The sequence below is a fragment of the Triturus cristatus genome, chromosome 10, assembly GCF_964204655.1.
Source record: "Triturus cristatus chromosome 10, aTriCri1.1, whole genome shotgun sequence".
NCBI lineage: Eukaryota > Metazoa > Chordata > Amphibia > Caudata > Salamandridae > Triturus > Triturus cristatus.
The window spans coordinates 79,453,453-79,472,172 of record NC_140593.1 but is presented as its reverse complement, the minus strand read 5'-3'; the positions used below and the strand labels follow the sequence as shown (position 1 = coordinate 79,472,172).

The window sequence follows — 18,720 nt, the reverse complement described above, 5'->3', positions numbered from 1 at the left end:
ACCAGTACTTCACAGCTATTAACTCGATAGAAAGTCTACCGTTGGTTCAATTCAATAGATCGACTTGTAATTGTATTTAGTGACACTGATGGAGGGGAAGAAGATGCTGAATGGTGCATGGATGGTACCATGGTCTCTGCTGTGTCAAAGGTTCATTAGGGGGGTATACCCCTGTTCGGTGTGTCGGTGGTGGATGTAGACGCCAGTAATAAAGTACAAACCACCACCAGAATATACCGAAATTTGTTAATAGAGGTCATTTCAATGTAATCCATTTGGAGCTTCCCGAAGGGCATCTGTGGAAAGGCAAAATGTCCCTGTGGAACCTTTATTCCCTTGCCTACATTGTACTTAGCGCAAGTCATACAGAGTTGGCATATCGGCTCATCCATTCTCCGTATCTAAGCTTTTGCCCAAAACTGTGCCGTACTATTGGTCAACCCATCCTGACCCAAACGAGTGGGGCCGTGCATCATCAAAGTCATAGAATATAACAGGGCATTGGGCAGGTGATATCTTTTTCTGTCCCTTGATATCCAATGAGCCTGTGTGCCCGCTTTTGCCTGCTTTTGCCCAATTGTAACTTGTTTCTGCATTTAAGTATTCCTTCAGGGCTAAAGTCTTGCGGCCCCTTTGCCATGTCAGGTTCCGAGTGGGCTACATAGGTGAGGGCACTAAGCCAGTCCTTTTGGCTTGTTTTTTCTGCAAAATTATTTCCCCTCCCCACATCAGTTATGTTCTTATTTATGCTACATGTTATCACCGACACTTTGGGAGATAATTACAGTGTGTTCAGTAATCTCGTTATCAACATTTCATGTTGTATTTTATCACCTTGTGAAGTAATAAACCATACCGGAGCCCATAATCCACAAAAATTGTGGGCGACACCAAAGACATATTGACTGTCTTGTATAAATGTGCACCCTTTTCCCCAAGGACAGTTCACAGGCCCTGGCTAGTGCCATGTGCCTCTGCTGGCTGGGCGGAGTTTTCCTGTACCTTGAGTGTCTCCACTACTGTACTGAGCGTGGTGATAGCATATGATGCCGTAGTACTGCCAGTCTGTTACAGCAAACAATGATGGACGGAATGCTGACAATGCAAGCATTCTCCCCCAGTCAAAAGATCTGGGTTAAATCCATTGTTCTTTTGCCCACTACGCCACCCCAGTTTGGACCCGGCCATATGCAAATCAGTCTTGACCCTGTGCCTCATGGGAACTGTCCAGACTGAATGGATTTAGGCCCAGATCTCTGTACTCGGGTGAATGTATGGCATTGTTCTGCATTCTGTCCTTCAACTGTTGCTTTTGCATTTGTCACCCCAAGTGGGAAGGGTATGCCCAGGCGTGGGTCCCATGCTCACTGGAATCAAGCTATCCCAGCTGAAGAAGGGTGACACCCCGAAACCGGTCCTAGGATGCTTGTATTCAGTCCAGGGAGGACCTGGCTTGGCAGTTCGGGCTGGACTGTTCCCATGAGGCACAGGGTCAAGACTGATTTGTATATGGCTGGGTTCAAACTGGAACGGTATAATGAGCAAAAAAACGATGGACTTAGGACCAGATCTCTGTACTGGGGTGAATGTATGACATTGTTCTGCATTCTGTCCATCAACTGTTGCTTTTGCAGTAGTACTGCCAGTCGGCTATTTAAAACAGGACCTATCCATCCAGAGATCTCCATCCCTATCTGACAAGTCGATCCAACCTTTTGTTTGATCTTCTGTCTGTAACACGTAGTCTGGTACCTCATCCATTCCAGCACTCTCAACATTGCACACTATAGGCAATAAGGTAGCAGGATTAAGAGTCTTACATCAGTGTAAAGTTACATGTGAGCTAAAAAGACACAATTCATAATGAGTCAGTGGAGCATTGGTAAGATCTTTGTCCTATTCAACAAAAAATCTACAGATTAAGGTACATAGGCATGTACAGTATGTCAAATAAGAAGCGAGAAGAATCTGGTGTGGTGCAGGACACCACTGTGGATCCCTCCTGCTTTTCTTCTTAGAGTTTGGTCTTCGGAGGTGAAGATGGAGACCTAGACAATGTCCATAGTCTTGGGGATATTTGGGAGCTCATTACCCACATTCGAAAGATCACTTGAGTAAAGTCTGTAATCTTAGATAAATCACTTCACTTCCCTGTAGCACAGTTCCCGTATTTACCAAAATTGTGGGCATATGCCAAGTGCTGTATCGATGGCTGGGCAATCAAACTTGCTCCTCTGACCTCTGATCTAATACCCAAATGTAGGTTTGCTCTGTGAAATTTGAATGCACAAGGTTTCCTAAGATTACTTTTGGAAAATGTGACTGTTGCAGGTGTACTGCCATAATTCTGGAAACTTGTTTGAATTACTAAAGTCATAGACTTGAGGGTCCCTCCTTGCTACACCTTCCAACTACGGATGGCGATTTTGGGACATTTTGGCTTTCATGTAGAGTACATGGGCAGCCATGACAGATCAGTGACGGCCACTCAAAGTGTGGCCTGAGAAAGTCAGAGAACCCACAGCATGCATACTGATTGAATGGAGATAATCATACTTGGAGAGCAAAATTGGTTGAAGGAAAAAACAATGAAGAAGGTCGGGCATTATTAACCAGCAACATCTACACAAAGTGCCCCCGTGGAAACCCTGGAAATGGCATGGAGCGCAGAATGCAGGAAGACAGTCATAAAGTTACAGCAAAGACATAGATGAAGACTAGACATAGATGAAGACTAACATAGGCAGTTCCAAGCTGAGGGAGAGTATGTGTTCCATTGTCAAACTCAGTGAAACTTTCACAGTGGAAGTGTTTGGACTCCCACAGAGTGCACAACCTACAGATGCATCACTGTGGAGTAAATATAAGTAAAATCAGAAGGCCTGATTTACAAAGTTGTGTGTGCTTGTTAATTTGGTAATGCAAGCGTCCATCCTTATGACTGCTAAGCATTAAGAAAAAGATGGCATAGTTATCCTAAATCAATTTACTCCCACACAAAAATTGCTGTATGGCAATGTAATATTATGTGAGGAGTAGATACCAAACAAGGGGGAGTTGGACAGTGATCTCCTACAAACACATCAGTTTGTGACCGCTTAACAGCTTTCCCCAAAATTTACCACTCTGGAAATGGTCAGAGATATACTCCAGACAAGCCCCGGAGTAAATCTCTTTTCAAAGTGGATAGTGGGATGGAATATGTTCAATTTTTTAGGAAGTTTAGGGAAATGTATTTCTCTATGGGGAAATGTATTTTCCCAGTGAAGAAAACGCTTCCCTTAATCCACTTGCCCGAAACAAATACTTCACATTAATGCACAACTAGAAACATCTTTTATATTTGGATGCATGTGATGCTTTAGCAGGAGAATTCTCTTTGTCTTAACTGTCACATGAGGCTGTAAACTCGCACCCTATGACCTTGTGCAGTAGGAGGGTGCGACCTGCTTGTCCAATTGGCAAAATAGAAATTAAGATTTGTTGTCCTAAACCCCAAAGAGTAGGTGTTCAGCTTTAGGAATTCAGCATCCCTGTTAGCAATAGTTTAATAAATATACAAGTCTTGAGTACATGTTGCACATACTAACAATTAGGCAGCAATGCCAAATATTAGATTTTATATTAATCTGTTTTTAATCCCTTACATTTTGTTTTGCACAGCTTAAGGGTATGATAAAATGGTGAAGGAAAGATGTCTAAAGAAGTCCTTCCAGGACAGCCTGGAGGACATCAAGGAGCGCATGATGGAGAAGAGGAACAAGAAGCTTGCCAAGGTGGCTGCGGCCAACAAGGTCATCTCTACGCAGGTTAAAACTAAAATCCTCAGTAAGTTATTTTCTTTTTGAGGTTCCCATTTGGTATTTGACATAATATTTTTACGAAAAATGGTCATTACTTTTCTGCTTGCTGATTGCTTATCTGGATTTCTCAGATACTTGTGATTATTGTACGACATCAAGATCACCTGAAAAAACGAATATCATTGAGTTATAGGTAGAGCAAACTTCAGGAATGCTATCATTGATGTGTGTAAAGAGTTTGTTTGTGAGTCCATTGATCAGGGCCTCTCTCAGACCACAAGCAGTTAGAGAACTTTGCACATGCTACAATTTTGGGACCTGTAGCTTTTAAGCCTCAGTTTTGGAGACACTTAACTGTCCATGACTGAAGAATATGAGGTGATAGTTCTGTGCGGCTCCAGCTTGGGCGCTGATGTTCATCAAGGCACTAATCCTGATGAAAGGTTTATTATGCCTAAATTATCTTGGAAGTATTTGGTCAACACCATTAGAATTGATCTAACAAGAATGATATTTAAAACTGGTTAAATCAGTCAAACAGATAAGCTCTGGGCGTCTGAGCCCTTGAAATAGAAACAGAAAGCGAAGCATCTCCCAAATTAATAAAATCAATTTGTCTTTAGGTTCTTTTGAAAAGATGAAAACTTGTCATCTAGCCTTTAGTGCTCTGATATTGTTCCGCAGCCTGATGGCACGGATAGAAAGGCCCAGCCCCCTGTCCTGCTTGGAATAATCTTAGGTGGCACTAACAATTGCTTCAGACTTGATTGTAAAGACCTGTAGCAAAGTTATAGGGTGCTACTTTATTTCTATATAACCTCCGGCACAGCTGTATATAACATATGGGCCAGAAAGCAAGCTCTAAAAAAAAAAAAGTATGTTGAACCAGTCTAGTGATTTTCTTGCATGGGAAACATGATTCCCAGGTAGCAATGTTAGTAACAACTTGTACGTGGTAAGTAGCAAAGACCGAGCCAAGAAGACGAGCAATGGAAGTCATGCTATACAGCCAATTGACCTTTGTAGGAAACAAATTGCTTTATTGTGAAAGATGATGGGTAGAAAAAGGAGTGCGGAGTTGCATTAGTAGTGTCAAAATGTGATTCAGTTGCTATGGTAACTGTTTCAGGTAAGATGGTGATTAGAAGTGCTGATTGTTTACATTTAGGTGTCCACAATATTTTACTTTCAAATTTTTTTAAAAAGATTATTCGAAAGTTCGTGTGCTTTACGCGTTTGAAACAGTCAATACTCATTCTGCTACAAAATTTCTGTGTGCTATGGGAACAGTCGTTCAAATCCCCCCAACCCTCACCACCCCTCCCCCCACACCCCCAAGCTACTTCCTGACAACTTAGAAATAAATAGGACATTTTGGTTTCATTGAATATTTTACACTCCACACTCCTAGAAAGAAGTGCAATTTTTTTGTTTTTACCATTTTTGTAGCAAACAATTTTTTTCTCTTTATTTGATAATTCTACTTACATATCCACCTTTAACCCTGCCTTGTGATTGTAATTCTGCTTACATATCCACCTTTAACCCTGCCTTGTGATTGGGTTTGCCCTCTATTCATATAAATGGAGGACAATATTAAACTGCCATGTTGTACAAGTAATAGTTTCTTGCTTTTTGCAGATAACAGTGCAGTGATGATGAGAAACGTTCAAGCGAATAACCGGGCTCTAGCTCTAGCACTGGAAGAGGAAAAAATTAAAATGAGACAAGCTCAAGATGTTATCCTTTGTTTGAAGAGGGAATATCAGGCCCTGGTGTTTAAAACACTTCTGTTACGGAGAAAGCTCAGCTTGCAACAGTCTTCTGAATCTGCAGAGGTAAGACCCTCCTGCTCACTTCCCTTCCCAGTGCAGTGTGATGCATGGCACAATTCCCTAGATTCTGTCACTGACGTAGTTATGAGGCTAGATTGTGAAATGGAAAGCCTACTTAGCACAAAGCATTTTTTGCCACTCTGTGCATTCTTTTGCAAGGAGCAAAGAGTGTGTCCTATAGATGAAGTAGTGTATTTAAAGGCATGAATGATTAACAAATTCCACCACAACACCCTGTAATACCAAGCCGAAGGTGATTTGCCGTAATTTTTCTGGTTCAGAAATGTCCCTTTTCTGAAACCTGTCTGTCTTTTATACTTGATGCCAACTTGGTCCACAGTTTGTGGTGATTTGAATGTTCTTCACACAATAATGGGAAGCTCTGTAGAGCGAAATAGCCATTTGCTTCACATTGCCCATCATATAAGGTGTTCCTTTCCTCTCCATGCTAGCGACAGGCCACTTATTCAGACACCTTTACATATTAAGCAACTCTGAGAGTATGCATGCAGTCCGAGCAACATTGGAAATGTTTTCTTAGTGTCCTAGCAAAATAGGCATGGTTTTCCTCAAAAATATTATTGCGCGAAATACATTTGTGCTGGTTGTACGTGAAGATATAGGCTGCATACAAAAGAAGAGAGGTGCCAGCAAGAGACTTTTTTTTAATGTTTTTAAACCAATTCTCCCTTGATCTTGGCAGCCCTTAATTTTACAGTTCTCACGAGGAATTTCTCCACAAAGCAGTCTCTAGTGGGTAAATGTTTTAAGGGAAAAAGCAAGACCACAAACTGTGGAAAAAGGTATATGAAAAGCAGTAATTGCACTTGCATAATAAACAATGTTGCCTGGGCCTAATGCGGACCAGAAAGGTCAAGTACTTTTGGTGCGAGATGCCCATCCTGTCCATTATCACCCTTTCTATTCTCATATTCTGATTTTTTGCTTGTGAGAGTAAGTGATAACTGTACTGACCTTTGTCCTTAATGATATCTCAATTCAAGAATTAAGTTTGCGTTTATCTTGCCCATTTTGCACGCTGAATCAGTTTTTAGGTTGAGCCTAGCGCAAAGCGCTTGCGTTGCTCTAGGAGTTGACCTTTAGAAATTGGTCTGCTCTTTTCCACACACTCCAGATGACCTTTAGAAATTGGTCTGCTCTTTTCCACACACTCGTGCATGTGGCGGCGTTCACCTTGTGGGAGCGAGCAGCGGTGCGCAGGGGCCATCTGTTTCCAGTTAGCGCGGCCGCACGCGCTTTACTCTCGCTCCCCTGCCTGTGCGCCTTTCATCGTGCACATTAATTTTACTGCGCATGTTACCTAATCCCACTCTCACAACCAGGAGATGAATTTCATTTGGGGCAAAGTGTCAGGACAGACGTCTAAATACTAGACTTGTTTTTGCAAATGCGGGATATTTGACGACCCTGTGTTTAGTTCAGCTTCAGAGTGTTAATAAACGCCTTCTGTATGCAGATGTACCTTCTGGTATTTTAAGTTTTCCCAGAGGATTCGCTTTATTATAATAATTATAATAAAATATTATAATAATATATTGGAGCGTGGGGTGGGCAATGGGTTCAGTGGGCCTGGTCTGGCCCGAGAGTGCGGTCACTACTAAGCGACAATGTGTGTGTTTCTCTCAGTGGGTTTGTGTGCAGCATGCACGTTATGTGCTCGCTGCCACAACACGTGCTCCCGTGTCCAGGTTTATTGTGACAGAAGTACTATGTCAGCATCGTGCTGGTCACAAAGGCGGGATGCTGTGTGGTGTCGCACTTCACGATTTGGTTGTGCCTCATTCACCTCAATTACGGTCGTCCTGGGTTTTGCAACACACACGCGTGCGCCCACGCACGCCCACACTCCTCCTCCTCCTCCTCAGCTTAAATGTGTGTTTTTGCCCTATAGTAAGTTTAACTCTGCCTCATATCAGTATTTCTTTAGATGATCGCCCTCTGCTAATGGCAATGTATTCCCTGCGTAAGGGTACTCGCTGTCCCAGTAGATGTCTGCCTGTCCCAATGTCAGTATAGTCCCTGGCATTATGAGTGTGTTTCCCGTCCTCCTGCGCCATCGTCTCCGTGTTTCTGATCCCAGTTTTGTTTTGAGAGTGTCATCCCATCAGTGTGTGTACCTATTCACAATACTCCCTGTGCCAATGTGTTCTTGGTACTAGCATAGGGTTCTTGACCTATGGCTCGAGATTCCTAGGTCAATTATTCTCTTTCTGCAGGTTTTCATGCCAACCTGCTCCTGTTCCCAGTGCCTTACTTGTTAAGTGTACTACCATTAGTACTACCGGCCTATTTCAGTAATTTAGTATTTCACTGCCCCCAAGCATATCCGGGCAACACCAGATTGGCATCACTTCCCCAGTTGCAATTGCCAGGGGCTCAAATGTCTGTCTTGCAATGGAGTTGTGGCGTTGATGTAGCATTAGTGTATTTGCCTGTATTGGTGTGTTCTCTTCCTCAGCACCAGTCTCCGACTCCATATATTCACTGTCCCAGTGCAAATGTTCCTACAGGAGTGTCTCCTGCCCCTGCTAAGTGTATTTTCTGACTTGGTCTGAACGTGTTTGGCATCTTGCTGAGTTTTTCTGTACCAGTTTTAGCTCTACGGGAATAGTGGTGTTTCTGTGTGCATAGATGTCGTTCCCATTGTCAGTGTGTTGCCTGCCTCGGTGTAGCTTTATTCCAAGCCCTGTTGTAGTTCTTTTTCTTTCCATTGTGTCAGTAAAATAGCAGAGTCACGATTTATGTACTGAAGATTCTCAAAAATCACTTTGCTTTTCTAATTTAAGGTATCACTACATACAACATATAGAATACGTACTCCGAATTACACTGCAAACAACATTTTTTTTTTTAATGAATGAAAAAGGAATAGACTTGCCTTTATCGGCCACGAAATTGTATTTTTATCAGGATTTATAAGGAATCTTACTTGGTGGTTTATCGACTTTTACAATTTAGGGTTGAAAATCGAGGACTATTAAGCTGCTAGCTCTGGCTGAACAATTATAAGGACCCAAAGGCGAGACCTATTGGCTATGCCAATGCTTGTTAGATAAAGTTTTTATTATGTCTCAGCTGCATGAAGCCTGCGTTTTCTAGCCCTTGCGAGCCTTATGCACTTTACGCTTTCAAATTACAAAAACATATTGGACCATTTCTGCATAATGAATTAATTTTCGATTAAAAAGTTTATAAGTCTTATTTTAACAATAAATCTTGTGTTTAAACTGTTTCTTTTATGTCAAAATTGTTAGGGTTTTAAATAACTAGACAAAAAAAAAGTACCTTACCTTTGGCTGGGTGATCCTCTTTGCCTTACGTTATAGCTCTTTCTCTTTGCCACTGTGTCCTAAAAAGAAGTTCACCATATGATGGAAAAGGCAGGCATCTCATAGTATTCTACGCGGCTTAGCTGGTAACTTCTCTAGGTTGTGGAAGTTTATCTACATAGCAGATAAAGTGAACCTCTTGAGTCAGTGTGTAGAGTCACCTTTTATTTCCATACAAAACATATGTTAATACTATTTATTTGGTTTCAGACAAGCTGGTGCAAACAAAGTAACCTTTACCTATGCTTGTTCTGCCCCAGATTCCCATCTACCCATTAATCTGAACCAGAGGCCTCGACAGCCATCAATTGTTGACAAATAATTTAATTAAGAGTGAGTCATTAAAGTTGTCAGAGTGAACACAGGTAGCAGCAAAATGGAATTATGGCCCACTAGCTAAGTACGTATGTAACTCTTGTGCACCAGGCAGATGATCATTGTGGGGTAAATGTATGTCCCCAAAATTTGGATAATAGGCTGGTTTGCACTTGTGTGATCATCTTCTGTTACAGCTAATTTATTAAAAGGCAAAAGGGTAAAGCTGATTGTAAGTGCTTTAGCCCTAGAATATCAGTGACATTATTATCCTCTGGATTTGAAACAACTTCCAGTACTTTTGCTACTGACCCTTCAGTTCTCACTGGATCCCTAAGAATTTAAGTGTGGAAATTTGTTTTGGTGCGGGCAGCTTTGTAGCTGTAGCAAATCCCACACACTCTGAAAAGTTGTCTTTGAAAACTGGCACACGTAGTCATCAACTAAATTATAGTTGTATGACTATTTTTCACTTTTCAACTGGAAGAGACCGGTTATCTCCAGAAAACGTCCGTTTTTTTTATTGTAGGACGTGTATACATTTTTGGAGCCAGTTTTCTCTAACAATATTTATTTTTCTATAGACTCCAGTCCCTTTTCTTACAAGTAGTGATCTGTTACACATAAATTGTTTTTGCCCTCTTTGATTTCCATAATTTAATTATTTATGCATTTAATTATATATTTTTGGGGTTTAATTCACACATCTTTTGGTATATTTTTACTATATTATCTTTTCTTTTTTCTTTTCATAGTCCAAACTGGCAAACTTACGAGAAATTATTGGTAAGGTCACACAAAACCTTCTGGAGACTGCAAACCTGCTTGGTCCAGCACAGGATTTGTGTTCCACTGATCTTGTAAGTAGTTTTCTACTCTGTTTAGGCGTGAAAGAAAGCTCCTTTTGCCCCAGTGGCAGTATTTTGTAAATCTTTGGAATACAGATTTGCAGGATGTTGAAAGGAAGGGGATTCATTGATCATCATTTCCAGTGTTCATAGCAGATGACTGTCTTGCTGAATATGAAGGATTTTTGCTGAAAAGTGTAGGAGGAAACGTAGCAATTCCAGGAATATTTTGTTACAATGAAGTTCATTTCTGCATAAGTATAAAACAAACTGTTATAGCACTGTACAGGGTGCTTGGTGCCCACATGTCGGTCATGAGAAATATTCTTTTAAAGGAATGGTGTTGGGGATTGCCTTATTTGACATTGCCTCGTTATATTGTATTGGGTTTTACCCATATTTCTCCCCGTTTGAGGCACTTTAAGTCCTGAAAATGAGTGTGTTTTACACAGGAGCTGTGTTGAGTTCTAATTGTAGTGGTATCTTTGGCAGAAGAGTATTTGGAGGATATGCTCAAAATGTATTACATCTAAATGACATGATCTGTGAGTCTTAAACAAGCTTATTAACTAAATTGAAACGATGCAGACATTTGAGAAAGACAAAGAGTATTTTCAGTAAGATGTAAAGGAATTGTTTGTTACAGTTGAGCTTATTTACCACAACTGAAAAGGTTGCATTTGAAGGCAAAATGTGTTTATTATCAGAGACTAATGATGTGTTCGGGGAAACAATTAATGTAATGGCCAAAACAATTAAAAAATGGTATGGAAGGAAGAAATTAATGTACCATTAGAAAGTTACTGAAGTGCATCCCAAAATATTTTAAAAGCAGGGACATGAGTGATACATATGGCACTTGATGCCAGGGTGGTTATTTCTTGATGGGGTGGATGCCATGTAATTTGCTTTTTGTTACATTATAATACATTCTGCTGTCTAAGGCCTTGGCTAGCAAAAGTTGTGTACCCTAATGGATTTGGCTGCTGCTTGATTGAACATTCAAGGTCCTTGTAACCTGGTAGTCCTGTAAGATATGTTTAACTTGAATAGTGCTGCTGTTTATAGGTGCTGACATTTGTGTATTTTATTTTCCATCCTTTCTCTTCCTGTAGATACTCCGTCATATTTTGTAACTTAGAATCTACTTGGAAGAGACGGATGAGAAAAGATTATCTTAATGGTGCATATGAAGAAAAACGCTACATACGTTCTTCAAAATGATGGGTCTTATCAAAATGAAAACCCAGCTTCTGTCGTGACTTTCAGCTGATTTTTTTTTTAGTGACATTGAGCTGAACTAAAGCACTGATCACCTTGTGTTTTCACTGAGTTCTTGGGTGATGGTTGGATAGAGGGTCCAATCCCATGGCAGGATCTGTTTAGCATTGTAATATTTCATGTGTCCACCATTCAGAATCAGAACTATTTAATACCTCTGGATTTTAAGACTGTTCGTTCATTTATTGACTCCTCTGTTGTGTGTATTTGATAAACTGTAGACTTTTAATATTTGCAGTAATGTATTTTATTTTTGTTATTTGAATATTTCAACTCCTAAAACCATAAAAAAAAATGATGTTCAAAGACTACAAGACCTGTTCACCCCAATGGAGAGAAGGAATGCTCGGAATTGCCATCTGCAAAAACGTAAGTGAAACTATTTGTGAAGTTCTTTGCAGTTTTCAGTTAATTTTTGAAGAGGAAGGGGAGATCTGGAAGAGAAAGCTAGGATGATGGAATTGTGTTGTATGTGGCACTTAAGTTTGAGGTAGTGCAGAAAAGTAAGTTGAATTTGAGAATTGAATAGTGTAAGGTGAATGTTTCTAGATAAGTGGTGGAATCTTAATTTATAGGACTGAAACAAGAATGGTAATATGTTTAAAAGTGGTATACTGGAGTGAGGGATTGCTATCTTGTAATAAAGCTAATTTTTTGGGGTGATATATGTTGCATTGAATATAGTCTGCTTTGCAGCAGTCTGCCTGAGTATCTTATGCCTACCAAGGGTTTCATTGTAGGCAGACTGAAGCATTAGAGCACTGTGGTTGGAATTGTGACTTTACAAGATAGCACACAATGCATGAATACAATGAATATGGATGCATAATTAATTTGGCTCAACAAGTGAGTGAGCTATAAAATGTGTTTATTTATTCGGAGAGGGACAAGGAGCCTAGTTTTGAAACGGGTCCTGCTCAGTAGGCACCAAAGGGATAATGAGAACAAGAAGAGCAGTTCCTATGGGTATCTAGTTAGGAAGGGAGAGGAAGTGGGGAAGCACAGGTCTTTTCTTCGTAATGCCCTCACACACCCCAAGGGATGTCATGCTTCATCATTTGGGCATTTGCCCCTCGTCAGGCCGGCGCTGCAATGCCTGACGGGCTCCCGAAACCGGGGCTCTTTGTCGGGGATCTTCTGAAGAAGCCGTATGGGTGCGTGTGGGTGTGAGGGCAGGGTTGTGCACAAGGAGTGAGATGTTTTAAAAAAGGTATAGGGCCGTCCTACTTATTTAAGTATTTTTATTAATGAGGTAGCTCTAGCCTTGATAAAAAGAGGTATAGAAGCCCTATTTAGGAGTGATGGTCCGAAAGGGCTAATTATGTGAGGGTGTGGTCAACATGTTTCGTGCCCCAGCTGCCCCAAAGGGGTCAATGGCACTTCGTCAGGACCAAAAATTAGAACGTGTAAGGTAAGTGCACTACCGTTTTAGCACTAGTTGCTTGGAACGGTAGGAGGTGTTTAATAAGGAACTGGTACTGCGATGAGGATAGACCTATGGTAAGGGACAAAAAAAGGGGGGGGGGGGAAGAAAACAAGGTAACAATAACCAGAGAATAAAGAGAGAATAAAACGAGAATGAAACCAGCCATCGGCAATGGTGAATGCACTGGACAATAGTGCGCCTCAGTGGAGAAACAGAGTACACAGGTCTACTCTTAGTGCACTCTAGGTGTTTTAGGTATTTTGACCAGTGGGTGGTGGAGAGACGGAGAAGATCCGTCATGGACCTTCTAACGGTGGGGTGTCAGACGTCGTGATCGTACCGACGGTGCCGTGCTTTGTGGACGGAATATAGAAGGTCACGGGTGGCTATGTCGCATACCAGTATGAAAAAATTACTGTGTGATGCTATAAAAATAGTCCTGTGCTGTGCGCGTGTGAATCCATCAAACCGATGTCCAAAGGCAGACAGGAATGATTAGGAATACAAACGATAAGACTAGTGACATAATGTCAGCGTGGAACGAAAGAGAGGCGTTAATTATCGTTATTCGATCAGGGAAGGCTAAGGTAGTTCGTGAACTAGTTCGCATACTAGTGTGAAGGCATGTCACAAACCGCACTGATTTCAGGACATACTACACTGTAAATGGAACAGAATTGATAAACGACTCACCCCTCACGACCTAGTTCCGGACAGACAGGGATGACAACAGAGCACAAAAGTTGCTCCGATTTCTATGGAGAGGCCAAACACAGATGGGAGAAACATTACGTTCGCATACTAACAAAAAAGGCGAGCAGGCTTACCAACGGGATCCAGTCATACGATCACGGTACTCACGTAGGTAGACTGGCAACTTGCTGGCGTCCTACCCTCGCTCTGGGCCCCGTGCAGGATACTTCCCGGGTACGTCTAAAATAGCGTTGGAAGACGTCCCTCGACGTAGTGGCCATGTTGGAATGGGCTCTACTAGCGCTCATGTCATGTGACATCCAGCGCGTGTGGACGTAAACGGCGGCCATGTCAGAACGAGGCAGCTACAGTAGTGGGGTAGTAACTAGGTCAATAGGGTTAAAAAGGGGGGCGGGAAGTGTAAGAGTGATTGCAACAACTCGCCGTGTATATTGGCAAGTGTAATTATTAATGATACCTCTCATGGAAAATATGTCATTGTTTTTTTATAAAAATGTATATACCAATATTTTCCTTTTCTGTTGATGTGATCCCTGGGGGTATTGCAGATGTAGGTCATAGAGACCTTAGGGATCAATCCAAGATGAACAGGAGGTAGGTGGAGTAAGGGGGGTAAGTTAATGCGGACAAAACTTCAGGGTGGCATAGGACGGGCTATTAGTGATTCAGTTCAGCCCAAGGTATGTCATCGTTCAGGCCCCTCGTGTGTGACGCAAGCTTGAACACCCAGCATTGTTCCTTTCTAAAGAGGGCTTCTTTGGTGATAGTTGGGAAGGCCTCTAAAATAGTCCAATTTAGCTCATTAGGTGTATGATTATGTGCCGCATAATGAGAACACATCTTAGTGTTAGTTTTTTTGCAACGTACATTGCTTCTGTGTTCGGTTAGTCTTGTCTTTACTGGGCGTGTGGTCATCCCAATGTATTGCAACGAACACGGGCATGTAATTAGATAAATGCAATTGCGTGTGTTGCAATTTGTGTGTTTCTTCTGGGTCCAAATCCAGTTGGTAGTCAATTGGACTGTTTTACTTACTCGGGTAAGCGGGCAAACCACACAGTTGCCACAGGGGTAATGCCCGCTTACCGGAGGCAAGTTCCACAAGGTATTAGAGGCTGTAGGGGCTGGTAGTTTGGGTCTAGTGTTAATTAGGAGATCCTTGATGTTGGCTGTGCGTTTGAATGCAAATCTCGGTTTTCTTAGAGACAGATCACCCGAGTCTAGTATTCGCCAGTGTTTATTGATGACCCTTTTTAACAAGTTAGACTCTGGAGTAAAGGTGGTCACACATGTGATGAGGTCTGATTCTGGTTTTGTCTGTGATTCAAGAAGGGTTGACCTATTGGTATTGCGTGCTCGTTTTATTTGCATTGTTGATAATGCGGGCAGGATATTGTCTCAGGGTTAGACTCCTACCAAGTTCAGATGCTTGCTTATTGTAGTCATCTATCTTGCTGCAGTTCCTACGGATGCGTAAGAACTGCCCATAGGGGAGATTGTCTTTTAGTGCCTTGGGGTGAAAACTATTGTATAGTAAAGGACAATGGCTGTCGGTGGGTTTTTTATAAGTTATCGTCTCCAAGGTACCCATGTTGTTAATGATCATCAGATCGAGGAATGGTAGTTCCTGTTGGGAACAGGTTTCAGTAAATTTTAGGAAAGGGTTCAGACTGTTCACCCATGACAGAAAGTTCGGGATACTATCCATGCTGCCTTTCCAAAAAATTAAAATATCATCAATGTAACGTCTCCAAAGGAGAACGTTACTCAAGAAGGGATTGGTGTCCGTGAGTACATGTTTGCCCTCAAAGTCTGACATGTAGAGACATGCCAGGCTCGGGGCGAAGGTGCTGCCCATCGAAGTTCCTTGGGTCTGATGGAACAGTTGATCCTCAAATAAAAAGAAATTCTCAGTAAGAGCAATATTGGCACTTTCCATAATAAAGCTCACGGGGGTAGGTGAATCCCAGTTGGTATTGAGCAGGATCGTCTCCACCACCTCAAGAGTGTTAAGCTGAGGGATATTGGTATAGAGGGCTTCCACATCCAGAGTGAGAAGTACATCTGGATGTGGGCCCTCCTGGTTAGTATTTTGTAGTTGGCGTAGACATTCCGTCCGGTAGTCTGTGCTAGCCATGATAACTATAGCACCACCCTTATTTAAGGATTTGTACCTACCCCCAAAGTGGATGTCTTTCGTACTAATCTTGAAGTGCAAAATCTCTTCAGAAAAATACGCCTCAAGGCCTATTTCGGCAACCAACCCAACCTACCTCCAACGGATACTGGTCTACGAAAACCCTCGACCTTTACACCCACCTCAAGTATGGTGCCCTCAGAAGTTTTGACTTTTGAGAAAGCAGTTCTCAAAGAAATTTCTGAGAAACTCCAATCTCGAAAATTTTCCAACGTCACTCAAGCTGAGACATTAGCCATAAAAACCTTAGCCAATGACGCCTCTATTACTATCAAGGAAGCTGACAAGGGTGGTGCTATAGTTATCATGGCTAGCACAGACTACCGGACGGAATGTCTACGCCAACTACAAAATACTAATTACTATACACCACTCACTACAGACCCTACACCACGCCTCTCCACCAAAATCAACTCCATGGTCACGGCGGCACTCCACCAAGGATGGATTTCAAAAAACGAAGCTGACTTTCTAGTCAATACCAACCCTAGACTGCCTTACTTTTACACTTTGCCAAAGATTCACAAAGGGGTCTCCCCACCCCCCGGGAGACCCATTGTGTCCGGCATAGGGTCCCTCTTGGAACCTCTATCCAAATTTTGCGATTACTTTTTCCGCCCATTGGTGAAAACCACCCCTACATTTCTCCAAGATACCAGAGATGTTCTAAGACTGATTGAACTCACTAACCAGGAGGGCCCACATCCAGATGTACTTCTCACTCTGGATGTGGAAGCCCTCTATACCAATATCCCTCAGCTTAACACTCTTGAGGTGGTGGAGACGATCCTGCTCAATACCAACTGGGATTCACCTACCCCCGTGAGCTTTATTATGGAATGTGCCAATATTGCTCTTACTGAGAATTTCTTTTTATTTGAGGATCAACTGTTCCATCAGACCCAAGGAACTTCGATGGGCAGCACCTTCGCCCCGAGCCTGGCATGTCTCTACATGTCAGACTTTGAGGGCAAACATGTACTCACGGACACCAATCCCTTCTTGAGTAACGTTCTCCTTTGGAGACGTTACATTGATGATATTTTAATTTTTTGGAAAGGCAGCATGGATAGTATCCCGAACTTTCTGTCATGGGTGAACAGTCTGAACCCTTTCCTAAAATTTACTGAAACCTGTTCCCAACAGGAACTACCATTCCTCGATCTGATGATCATTAACAACATGGGTACCTTGGAGACGATAACTTATAAAAAACCCACCGACAGCCATTGTCCTTTACTATACAATAGTTTTCACCCCAAGGCACTAAAAGACAATCTCCCCTATGGGCAGTTCTTACGCATCCGTAGGAACTGCAGCAAGATAGATGACTACAATAAGCAAGCATCTGAACTTGGTAGGAGTCTAACCCTGAGACAATATCCTGTCCGCATTATCAACAATGCAAAAAAACGAGCACGCAATACCAATAGGTCAACCCTTCTTGAATCACAGACAAAACCAGAATCAGACCTCATCACATGTGTGACCACCTTTACTCCAGAGTCTAACTTGTTAAAAAGGGTCATCAATAAACACTGGCGAATACTAGACTCGGGTGATCTGTCTCTAAGAAAACCGAGATTTGCATTCAAACGCACAGCCAACATCAAGGATCTCCTAATTAACACTAGACCCAAACTACCAGCCCCTACAGCCTCTAATACCTTGTGGAACTTGCCTCCGGTAAGCGGGCATTACCCCTGTGGCAACTGTGTGGTTTGCCCGCTTACCCGAGTAAGTAAAACAGTCCAATTGACTACCAACTGGATTTGGACCCAGAAGAAACACACAAATTGCAACACACGCAATTGCATTTATCTAATTACATGCCCGTGTTCGTTGCAATACATTGGGATGACCACACGCCCAGTAAAGACAAGACTAACCGAACACAGAAGCAATGTACGTTGCAAAAAAACTAACACTAAGATGTGTTCTCATTATGCGGCACATAATCATACACCTAATGAGCTAAATTGGACTATTTTAGAGGCCTTCCCAACTATCACCAAAGAAGCCCTCTTTAGAAAGGAACAATGCTGGGTGTTCAAGCTTGCGTCACACACGAGGGGCCTGAACGAAGACATACCTTGGGCTGAACTGAATCACTAATAGCCCGTCCTATGCCACCCTGAAGTTTTGTCCGCATTAACTTACCCCCCTTACTCCACCTACCTCCTGTTCATCTTGGATTGATCCCTAAGGTCTCTATGACCTACATCTGCAATACCCCCAGGGATCACATCAACAGAAAAGGAAAATATTGGTATATACATTTTTATAAAAAAACAATGACATATTTTCCATGAGAGGTATCATTAATAATTACACTTGCCAATATACACGGCGAGTTGTTGCAATCACTCTTACACTTCCCGCCCCCCTTTTTAACCCTATTGACCTAGTTACTACCCCACTACTGTAGCTTCCTCGTTCTGACATGGCCGCCGTTTACGTCCACACGCGCTGGATGTCACATGACATGAGCGCTAGTAGAGCCCATTCCAACATGGCCACTACGTCGAGGGACGTCTTCCAACGCTATTTTAGACGCACCCGGGAAGTATCCTGCACGGGGCCCAGAGCGAGGGTAGGACGCCAGCAAGTTGCCAGTCTACCTACGTGAGTACCGTGATCGTATGACTGGATCCCGTTGGTAAGCCTGCTCGCCTTTTTTGTTAGTATGCGAACGTAATGTTTCTCCCATCTGTGTTTGGCCTCTCCATAGAAATCGGAGCAACTTTTGTGCTCTGTTGTCATCCCTGTCTGTCCGGAACTAGGTCGTGAGGGGTGAGTCGTTTATCAATTCTGTTCCATTTACAGTGTAGTATGTCCTGAAATCAGTGCGGTTTGTGGCATGCCTTCACACTAGTATGCGAACTAGTTCACGAACTACCTTAGCCTTCCCTGATCGAATAACGATAATTAACGCCTCTCTTTCGTTCCAC

At 42.3% G+C, this 18,720-nt stretch overlaps 1 protein-coding gene across 4 annotated transcripts in view; it reads left to right on the top strand.

Annotated features, from left to right (window-relative positions):
- The window catches only part of SGO1 (shugoshin 1), a 283,917-nt gene that overhangs the window by 159,786 nt on the left and 105,411 nt on the right, over window positions 1–18,720 (top strand). For all 4 annotated transcript variants that reach the window (XM_085630467.1, XM_085630468.1, XM_085630465.1 and 1 more), the window contains exons 2-5: window positions 3,664–3,828; window positions 5,445–5,641; window positions 10,059–10,163; window positions 11,740–11,801. In XM_085630467.1, coding sequence (XP_085486593.1) covers window positions 3,681–3,828; window positions 5,445–5,641; window positions 10,059–10,163; window positions 11,740–11,801 — 512 coding nt within the window. In that variant the 5' untranslated portion in view covers window positions 3,664–3,680. The remainder of the gene's footprint in view (window positions 1–3,663; window positions 3,829–5,444; window positions 5,642–10,058; window positions 10,164–11,739; window positions 11,802–18,720) is intronic.